Here is a 10,809-nt window from a genome sequence, read left to right on the forward strand (position 1 = left end):
ATGGTTTTCCCATCTGTTCCAGTTTATTTAGATCCTCCCAATTGGCAGGAGGTAAGGGTTTTTTCATCAATTTCTATCCACTGCTTATGCACTCAAGAAAAGCTAATTGAAAAAGATACATATTCGTATTACTTTGTGCAATTTTCCTGAATATACCAAGTGTTTTCTTTGTTGCGATTTTCAGCAGCTTAATCATCACCAAGTTACTTTCAGTGAAAATCCTCAGCTTCCACCTCTACCTGCGCCTCCTGATCATCGTGTTGGAGCTGGTGGTGCCGGTTCTCATAGGGCTGGTTCGATGGCCGATAGAGCCAGGCTAGCTCAGGCTCCACAACCAGAAGCACCACTGAAATGTCCACGGTGTGAGTCCACCAACACCAAGTTTTGCTACTTCAATAACTACAGCCTAACACAGCCACGCCACTTTTGCAAGACGTGTCGGCGGTATTGGACTAGAGGAGGAGCTCTTAGGAATGTCCCTGTGGGTGGAGGATGCCGAAGAAACAAGAAGAAGAAAAGCAGCAGTAGTAATAGTAGCTCAAAACCCACAGCCTCTGCCGAGAGGCAAAGTGATCCAAATTCAACCAATTCTGTTATGCCCTCTGAAATCACTGCTCATTTTCCGCATCAAACACCTCATTTACCTTTTATGGCTTCTCTGCAAAGCTTTTCTCAGTATATTATAGGAAATATTGGCTTAAACTTTGGTGGAATTCAAGGTCATATAGGGCCAACAAGTGACGTTAGTGGGCAAGCTGATATGGGGTTTCATATAGGAACTAACTCAGACATGAGCAATGCTATTTTATCAGTAAGATCAATGAACCATCACCAGTTCCCGTTCTTTGAGTCAACTAATGATTTATATCCATTACAAAGTGAGTATATGGAATCATCGTCTTCAATGGTGGGAGAAAGTCAGATTCTTCGTTCCACGAATTCAAACTCTAGGGTTTCTCAGCGAGCTCCAGTGAAAGTGGAAAACAACAACCAAGGGCTAAATCTATCAAGGTTATTGATGGGTGTTTCTGATCAGAATAATCAGTATTGGGGAGGAGGAAACAGTTGGACAGATTTATCAGGTCTCAAGTAATCATCTGTGGTCACTCTTATAGCTATAGTTGCAATCTTTCTTGATAGAAAACAGCTTAAAGCTGGTCTTTGAAGTTTCAGCTGCTTCATTCCGTCTTTAATGACAGATGATAGTTGACATAAAGTAGTATTGTTCCTTTATCACACTAGTCTTGCACAAGCTCCAAGTCCTCAACCTCAAAAGCTAAATAATGGATGGTAAAATTGCATGGTTTCGTTGTGGAACTTCTCTCTCATCATCTTCCTCTCTAAGGAGCAAATGCTGTTTCATACTATATATATATATTGGGGTTTTCTTAAGCTATGTGTTTGTTTTTGTTTGCATATTTGTTCTATCTTTTGTGTTTGAAGTTATGGGGTTCCTTGTCTGACATGAATGATGTAAGCTCATTCCTCTATGAAATATCGTTTATGGTAATTTCCTTCTCTTGTTTCTTTTTCTTCATTCATTGCTATTGTTTACAAAGGATGCAATGCCATGAAGATTGAAGAAAGTACAGTATTCTTTCCTGCAGATCATCATATGTAACTTATGCCACATTTCAACAGAATATTCCTTATAGGAGAATAACAAAGAAAATATTCTACTAACAATGTAAGCTGCATAAAATCATGGCAATAAATTTTGGTTTTAAAGAATCGTGTTGGAATTCCAGCTGAAGAATAAAGTTGATGAGGTTTATGATATTGAAACGATGCATGCACTTGCAAATTCCTTTGGCTTTCAGTCACGATTCATGAATTTTTCAATTCATCATCTGAGGTTAAGGATCTGTCTGTAATGTTTATTGACATAGAATCTATATTTAATGTTGTATCTTGCAATCGTTGATTGTCAAATATTGATTCCATCTCGCATGCCTTTTCCATTTAGGGTAAACTACGCTCAAGGTAAATTAATTATGGATTTGATAATAAACAAGTTACTTTTTTCTCTAGAAGTTATAAATAAGTTGTTCAACTAGTATATTGTTATCGATAGATCATTTGGTCGATAAATATTAGACGAAATAGTGATATAACATGATATAATAATAGTTTTAGTCTTTAAAATTTATAAAATTTATCAATTTGGTCCTATTATTAAATAATTCAATAAATTTAACTATTCATGTTTAAAAATTCGATCATTTTAATCTTTGTTCTTCTATCATAAATGTTATATTATTTTTCATGTTACTTTTTTGGTATAATAATGTTTAACAGTAACCTGTTGTTGCTTTATGGAAGAATGTACTTATCCAACTACTGCTTTGATCCGATAGGTTCAATTGGTTTGACAATATCACAAAAAAATTAAATTGATGAAATTTTTATAATTCAGGATTAAATTTAGTAAACTGTTTTGGATTAAGACCAAGTTGATAAATTATATAATTTTTTAGGACTAAGAATGCTATCATACTAGGGCATTTTAGACATTAGCTTCAATTTTAATGACTAGGTGACGTGTTTATAATAAAATTTTAATTGAATGACTTATTTATAACATTTAGAATTAAAAAATGACCTATTTATTACTAAACCCAAGTGACCTTGAATGAAGTTTCACCTTTTTTAACCTAAGGACGTGTATGGATAAAACCACTAATTTCGCAATTTTAACTAAGTTTTTGTTAATCAAATCAAGTTTGTGCATACCTTTATCCTCGGCAGGGAATCTGTTTATCTGCTGCATGGATCCCGTCTTGTCTTTTTATTAATAATTTTGCAAGTTGAATTAAGACAAAGAAGCCAAGAAACCCCTAAAAAGCCCCGCTAAAAACCAAGCAATTCCATGTTCAACCAAAGTTGGTTCAAGTATTCTAGCTTTATAGAAAGAACAATAGTAATGCTTTTTTTTTTTTTTTTTTTTGCTTTTTAGTGTATGGGTGGTCAAAAGAAGTGAATCTGTTTTGTTTTCTTTTCTTTTCAAAACGGGTAAGCTTCAAATGAGATCCCAGAAGAGCAAGATCTTCCACTGATAATAATTACAGTTAAACACAAGGTAAAATAGAATTAGATTTAGAACATGGAGAGTAGGGAAGGAATCAAGGGGGAAATTTTGCTTTTTGCAAGAACCAAGACACTGTCATGCAACAACGAATAAAGCAAACCTGTCTCTGTCTTCATTATACCCAGTTAGGACACAGAAAATAAAAAGTAAAAAAACAAAACAGCAAGTAAAATCCCTTTGATGAGGAAGATGTGAGGAACAAAGCAACAATATTTTACCATATTTGGGTGGGAAATGAGGGATTGTTTGTTGAGCATTTGTGGTACGATGAATAATGATGAAAGGAAGGGTGTATTGAGATTATACCCTTCAAGTAAGTTTAGAGGTTCGAATTATACGTTTGCGAATATAGTAAATTAAATTGGGAGAATTATCTTCATAATAAACTTATACAAAACACAATTTAAATTAGTCCATCAATAAATTGAATATCAATGATTAATTAAGAAAAATATCCACGAAAGTAAGGTGCCAGGCCAAGTTCCGAGGTCATATAGTGTAATATGGGGTAAATTCTAGCACAGGTCACTTTATTATTAGTAAGCTTACAAATAATCACAATCAAGCCACTTAGTTAATCAATTGTAATAATTAGATCATTGTCTATTAAATCTCAAACGAGCATTAAAAAGTGCAATTAAAATAGATATTTCCAAATGATTTTTGTTTGGGTAAATTACACGACATGTCCCTCTATTTTTAAATAAATTTATAAATGGATCATTATATTTTAAAAAAGTTATAATCGAGTCACTCAATTAATTTTACTACAAATGAATGATTTTGGGTTTCCATTCCAACAATTGGAACAGCAGAGGGGTTGTCGATGAGAGAAATAACATATATAGGGACAGATGTCATCTAACAATGGACGGTGTAGATCAAAATTTAAGAAGTTTAAATATTTTGGGGGTGATATTGTAGCTTTTGAGGAAGATTCTTTGAAACTTAATCCAATAAAATGAATGAAGAGATTTAGGTGAAGCTTATAATGAAATTCGGGGTTCGTCAGCCATCATAAATGATTAGATTTTATATTGAATATATCTTGATTGTTACCATTGATTAATTGAATGACTCATTTATAGAGTTTTAAAATATGTGAATTTATCATAATGAAAATATTACTAATTATTAATTGTTACAATTAGGGTGATGTATGAATGACTCATATGTGATTTAAGGACATAGTGACATGATTGTTACAATTAATTTAGTGATTCGGTTGTAATTTTTTAAAAATTTATAACCCTTTTAAAAATTACTAATAATTAAGTGACGTGATATAATTTACCCTAGAATATATAACTGATTGGAAAAAATATATTATGATTTTTTTCGTTCAAAAATCATTATATTTTAAAAAGTTACCCTATGTATGGAGTGGACTAAAACAAGGGCCATGTCATTATATTTATTTCAGCCTGGGGATAGCTAGAGAAAAGAAAGTGAGTTTTAAAAAAATGAAATGTTTATAACACTCTAAAATTCATACCATGGCCATATCATAAATTTTATAAAATGTTAAGGACAAACGTAAATAAGTGAGTTGGAACCCTTCTTGGGTAATACCTATAAAGTTTTGAATGACAAAGGTTTTGTATAGTAATTGGATCAAACTATAAATATTAAAAGATAAAGCCTTTACGTCACAAGTTTCCCTAAAACCTATGATTTTAAATTTTAAAATAATACTCGTCATTTGATTTTTTTATTTATTAATATGAGGTAAATACAAGATAACTCTCAACCGTTTGAAATTGAATGCTCGCACACTAACATTTATGGTACCTTAAAGAATAATAATAATGTTTTTATTACCGAAATCGCTTGATTCGTGTTACATCAACTATCATTTCGCGTTATGTCTTTTAGTTTCAAAAGAAAAAGTGGTGTGTTGAGTCTTTTAAGGAAAAAATGTTCAAGATTGAAGTTTCATAAAAGTTTGCTTTGATATTTTAAAAAGTTCATCTAAGGAGAAAGCAATTAAATAATGACTTGGGATGTTAAATTTATAATGGAGGTTCCAAATAAGTTATCGATTGACGGTAAATATAAAACAGTCCAAATATGATCCTTTGATTACTTATGAATTAATAAAAGAGACATTACAGCATTGTTAGTCATGTATGTTATGTGAATTTCATAAAATTATCAAGTGATATAGTAATACTTATAAGTAAGAAATATAGCATGCGAACATTAATGATAAGATTTGAAGAAATGATTATTGCCTTGCATTGATAAGTATGAAATGATATGTGATTTTATAATGCGGTAGACGTATTATCATATATGAAATATGTGTATGTGTGTCATATTGCTTTAAGATCGATAATATATCTTCACAAACTTAATGTCATGGTTATGTTTCAAATTGATAAAGACTGTCTTAGTAAAGATAGGTAACGCCATTTAATGACTCACATCTTAGTAATACTATGACATTTAGCGCACGTTTACACTCCTACTGAGATCGGCTCTAGTGAATTGGAATTTAAATTCTAATAAATATGGTTTCTTTTCTAATAAAGTTTGAATAACTTGAATCCTAAAAAGTACGATGTTCTTTAGTATTTCTTCCACTTGCACTAAAACTTACAAACACAGAAGCTTTCCTAACGGGAATGCGTGTATCCTATCTGAAACACGATTAAAACCAGAAACCTAGTTTACCTACACAGGAGATCCAAAGTTTCCTACAAGTGATCCTGAAAATATAGCTGCTTCAAGCGAAACGAACATGAATGTAGCAAAACATAGATAGAATGAAAACTTCAAGGTTGACAAGTTTGCACCCTTTTCTGGTTGCATATATATCACTAATGACTAAGGGTGACAAGTTCGATTTGAATACGAAGAAACATCTCTCGTATAAAAACTGAGGATGATTACAGTCGTAACAGATATTATAATAGTACAAGTTCACATACATATCAAATCTCTTCTTTCCTTTCGGTTTCTTTTTCTTTCTTTCCAGAACTTTGATCGTTGTATGAATAATGTATTCTTCAACACAAAACAAATGAATAACTTACAGGTTTGATAGGCGATCTTTCATCTCTAAAGCAAAGTCGCCCCCTTCAATATAGAAAATGAAACAAGGTGAAAGAAGGAACAAAAATAAAGGCAAAGCGAACCTCATCTATCGATGGCATATGCCACGGAGGGTGGCTGTGGTTGTTGAGTCTCAGACTGAGACTCGGACTGATGAGCATGGGCCTCAGCTTGCACCTGCACCAGCTTTTGCTGCTCAATGAACCTGCTCATGCGCTCAAGCAATTGAGCAGCCTTCCGCTTGCCCCTATCTGTACCATTTTGTGCTAGGTCCAACAAAGGGCCCATCACTCCTAGTTCCTGGGCCTCTGCTAAATGTTGTTGGTCTCCGGAACAGAGATGAACCAAAACTGCAGCTGCATTCTCTCTATTCCTTGGAGATCCATTACCAATAACATCTACCAAAACCGGCACTGCCTCTGCTGCTCCTATGGCAGACTTACCTTCCGGATGGCTAGAGAGTATTGCAAGTATGGCCAATGCCTCGTCCACCATTCCACCTCCAGGTTCTGTCAACAAACACATTAATGTGGGCACAACTCCAGCTCTCACTGCTTTCCCCTTGTTCCCTTGGTATATGCACAAATTAAAGAGTGCAGTTGCTGCATCCTTTTTGCCCCTTTGTGTCCCTTCGCTTAGCAGTGTCACTAGCGGAGGGATTGCTCCCGAGGCACCAATTGTCACCTTATTTTCATCCACTACAGAAAGGCTGAAGAGGGCAGCAGCTGCATTCTCTCTAGCTTCCATGCTCCCCTTCTTAAGTACCTGCACTATACCGGGAACTGCTCCAAAGGATATGATACTTCCTTTGTTATTTTCACAAATGGAAAGGTTAAGAAGTGCTGTTACAGCATGTTCTTGGGTCCGTGAATCAGGTGTTGAAAGGAGTGTCACAAGGAGAGGTATGGCCCCAGCTTCAGCGATGGCCACACGATTATCTGCATTTCGTTTGGCAAGAAAACGGATTTCACCTGCAGCCATTCTTTGGTCTTCAGGACTGCATGATGAAAGCTTACGAAGGAGAATTTCAATCTTAGTATGCTCTGCAGGTGAGCAGGCAGATATGGTTTTATTGGGTCTAGAACTACTGGGTCTCTTGGGTGGTTCAATGCCATTTGCCTCACACCACTGAGCTATTAGACAACGCAGTACATAATTGGGCGTAAGGGTCCGGCTACTGAGGGTCTGTTGAGTCTTCGGACAAGTTCCATGACCTTGCTCCAGCCATTTCTCAATACAAGAACGTTCATAAGTCTACAGAAGAGAATAATGAAACCTGATAAAAATATAGCACAAAGGTAATGGTAAACAAGACCTAGGGCTCTGCATATATGTGCAATTGTCCAACGTAGGAATTTAAAACTTAAGGTTCTTATAAAATCCTTCTCGTCATCATTGGCTGTTGCGAGTTCAGTTACTCCATGCATTTTAAATAGAGAACAAATATATGACTAAGAGACTTTCAAGAACTAGCCTTTGACCAAATAAACTAATGGCATTACAATTTAATACAATGCAATATCAAACAAATCTGAGCATCTACAGAGAAGTAAAACAGGGCGAGTCCAAGGCTGAAAATGATTAAAAATTTAAAAGAAAAGAAAATATTGGTCTATCATAAGAAAGAAATCTACAATAAATATACCTGCCCTGTTGAAACAATGACAGGATCCTTCATCAACTCCAAGGATATTGGACAGCGGAAATCATCGGGTATAACTGGAGTCTTGTGATTTCCATCAGTGGTCGCCTGACCACTACTAGGAGGAAGATTCTTTTCCCTCGCAGAAGCATCCAAATTAGGATTTTCGGTCTGTACAAAATCCTTGATTTTCTTTAATAAGTTTGACATCTTCTCAATGGTTTCCCCGGGATCTCCACAACTGGCAGAAACCATCTCATGTAGAGCTAGCGATTCTTGAGTAAGTTCAGCTATCCCCACCAATTGTAACTTCTCGGTCAATCTCCTAAGTACATCTGAATCTGCTGCTGCATCACTACTCTTATTGTAGAGTGATAATAGATCCTCATATAGTTCAACATCTGCAGCATCAACCCTTCCTTTAGCTCTCCTGAACTGAGCTAGAACAAGCTCCACCTAAACATAGAAATTTTCAACACGTAAAGCCTTTTTTTTAATAAAAAAATGATGTCAGTAGTTTAGTATCCAAAAGTTGCTTTATGGCTTTCAAACTCTAGTTAAATAGTGTTAAGAGCAGAAAAGTAATAGTTTTGGTTGCTCTACTTGAGCATCTCCATGTTAATTTCCATCCATATCATCTTTGGTTCCTCAAATCACATGCAACTCCATTAAAACTCAATCATGATTATAGAGATTGCTTGAGGAACTTTCTTCCATGTCTAAGATGGCTGGAATTCAAGTATGACAAAGCAAGAGGAAGAATCTACAGCGACTTTTTTCAAAGAATGTTTTACTGAAAGAGTTATACCTGTTCTTTAACTTCATCTGATATGTCAAGATTCTCATAGGGAATTCCGCTCAAAGCTTGCTCCACCCGAGATGTCACTTCATGAAATTTTTGCATAATCTGATCTCTCTCTAAAACCTGTAAGCAGAATAAAAAGAGTTTATCAGTCAATAGCCAAATGCAACGCAACATATTACCACTTTGGGCTAAAATTTGTCACTTAAAGCAGAACCAGAGTTTCAAACAGTTAATTTTAGAAATAAATAGATCTAGCAAAAAATAGCAATGTACAATAATACTGCTTCAAGCAAAGATTATAGAAATGCCTTCTGTGGTGGTTATAAGCTCATGGCTACCATCTCAAATTATACAGGTAAGCAAATATTATAATAATGATTGTTTTTGAGACACTAATTTCTTTAGTCGGCAAGAGTGTCAATCTTAACCACAACCCAAAGTACACGTAGGTTTGTAATACAATTCCAGACCGGATAAACAAAGACAGAGACAGTAGCATTCAATATGGCATAAAGCTCGAAAATCCAAAGCAAAACCTATGACTATGACAACCCAATTAAGTTTGCCTGTCCCGAAACACTCAAAAAGTTTAGCACTAAAAAAAGAAGCTTAGGAGCCATATATATCAGGGATGCCACTAACCACCACCTCCCGGTTCCCATCCCCTTCTATCTCTCCCTCCTCCATTACTCACTCTCAATTTTACAACCTCAAAAGAACTCCCTGAAATGAAGCAGGTCATACTATGGATATGGAAACAAATCTCCACAATCAGAATGAAATAATCATTCCCGTACTGTGGTAAAACTTCCACAATTTTAACAGGCTTCCAAGCATAGCATGTTGGACATTAGTTAGGATGATGACACCACTTAGGTTCAAAACCTTATATTATAAGCATAATAATAGAAGCTGCGACGAGCATGTAAAACATGACACAATGTAACCCCTAAATGATAAATCGTGGTTGGAACTAATGGAAACAAAAGAGGATCAAGAAGGTTAAATGAAATGAATGATTCAGATTTGACAACAATCCAGACACAAAATGACAATCCTAAAATTTAATCAACAACGTTATGTCATTTTTTAAGGTAAAATCTGTAGTAGGAGTAAGTATTCTGATTTAGCTTTGTATTTATCGATGACTATGACGCTTGAAAATCTTTGAGATGAGACGTATGATTATTTCAATCTGCAAAAGGAACCTTAAAAATAATTAATTGGATTGAGTGGTTTTTTCTTTCATTTTTTTCCATATAATTAATTAGACAAAGAAAAATATGTAGCAGTAAATACCATATTAGAATTTCAGTATTCGATTACCTTCAGTTAGATAAGCTAAATTTAATCGTAATACTTATCAATTGATTTTAGATAATGTTATGGTGAGAAATATTTTGATTATCTGCACCCACTTGACAAACTAGTTTTCCACCATTTTTCTCAGCAGCCAAACATATCCAAAAGAAATCAAACAGCAATACTCACACACCTGGTAAATCTTGCTGCCTTCACTGCCGAATCTAAGCAACTCCTTCGCCGAAATCAAAGCTTCTTTCAACGAAACCAAAGCTTTAACAGTTTCTTCAGAGATTTGCTCTTTGCTCTCTCTAGTCTCCTCGAACATTGGCGTCAACAGCTTCAGTCTCCTAGCGAGATTGCAAAGCTCCTTCTTAACGGCACACCTGTAATCACCGATGGCTCCGATGGGAGCCATTTGGTTCACCGCATCGATCAAGCTCTGCCCAAGCTCTCTTTTCTCTTCTTCCATTCGGAAATCTAGATCTTGCTCAGCGTATTCAAACCTGAAGGCTTTGATTTGAAGGCAGACTCAAATCAGTTTTCGAAGGCTAAAATGAGAAAGTATTCGTCTCCATTGGAAAGATGACTTTGACGGGATAGAGAAGATAATTTTTGTGCAAACTACTTGGACCTTTTTCTTCACCAGCTCGGCTTAGTTAGCTGAACCGGACCGGATTGAAAAAACAATCAAAGAGCGGAGAGGGATTATAAATAGAAATAGATGTTGGATAGACTCGTATTGTACGCTTTACTGCCATACAAACTCCACATGCCGAGTTCGGCTCGGTTTGGCTAGAGTTAAAACTGGGGTTGTTGATTTTCGATTAAATTAACACCGGTCGGCTCAGTGGAGTTCAAAGTTTAAACAGTAGTCTTTTTACATATGGTCTAAATTTGCGATTTGCTTTTAGT

General features: G+C 35.3%; 2 protein-coding genes across 3 annotated transcripts; one reads left to right on the plus strand and one right to left on the minus strand.

Annotated features, from left to right (window-relative positions):
* LOC120180264 (dof zinc finger protein DOF3.6-like) lies at positions 1 to 1,359 on the plus strand. The gene is made up of 2 exons (XM_039185634.1): positions 1 to 51; positions 116 to 1,359. Exons 1-2 carry the CDS (start codon positions 1 to 3, stop codon positions 1,091 to 1,093), a joined length of 1,029 nt encoding a protein of 342 aa, XP_039041565.1. The 3' UTR covers positions 1,094 to 1,359.
* Positions 1,360 to 5,893: 4,534 nt separating this feature from the next.
* LOC120180306 (U-box domain-containing protein 13-like) lies at positions 5,894 to 10,482 on the minus strand. Of its 2 annotated transcripts, none has more exons than XM_039185653.1 (4): positions 10,088 to 10,482; positions 8,596 to 8,712; positions 7,791 to 8,243; positions 5,894 to 7,399 (listed from the first exon to the last, which is right to left on the minus strand). In XM_039185653.1, the coding sequence occupies exons 1-4, from the start codon at positions 10,364 to 10,366 to the stop codon at positions 6,230 to 6,232; spliced, it is 2,019 nt and encodes a 672-aa protein (XP_039041584.1). In that variant the 5' UTR covers positions 10,367 to 10,482; the 3' UTR covers positions 5,894 to 6,229. The 2 variants fall into 2 exon arrangements, with proteins under 2 accessions (XP_039041584.1, XP_039041586.1); XM_039185655.1 differs by lacking the exon at positions 10,088 to 10,482 and adding an exon at positions 9,235 to 9,815.
* Positions 10,483 to 10,809: the final 327 nt, after the last annotated feature.

This window comes from Hibiscus syriacus, unplaced genomic scaffold, assembly GCF_006381635.1.
Source record: "Hibiscus syriacus cultivar Baekdansim isolate YM2019G1 unplaced genomic scaffold, ASM638163v2 tig00112491_pilon, whole genome shotgun sequence".
Classification (NCBI taxonomy): Eukaryota; Viridiplantae; Streptophyta; class Magnoliopsida; order Malvales; family Malvaceae; genus Hibiscus; species Hibiscus syriacus.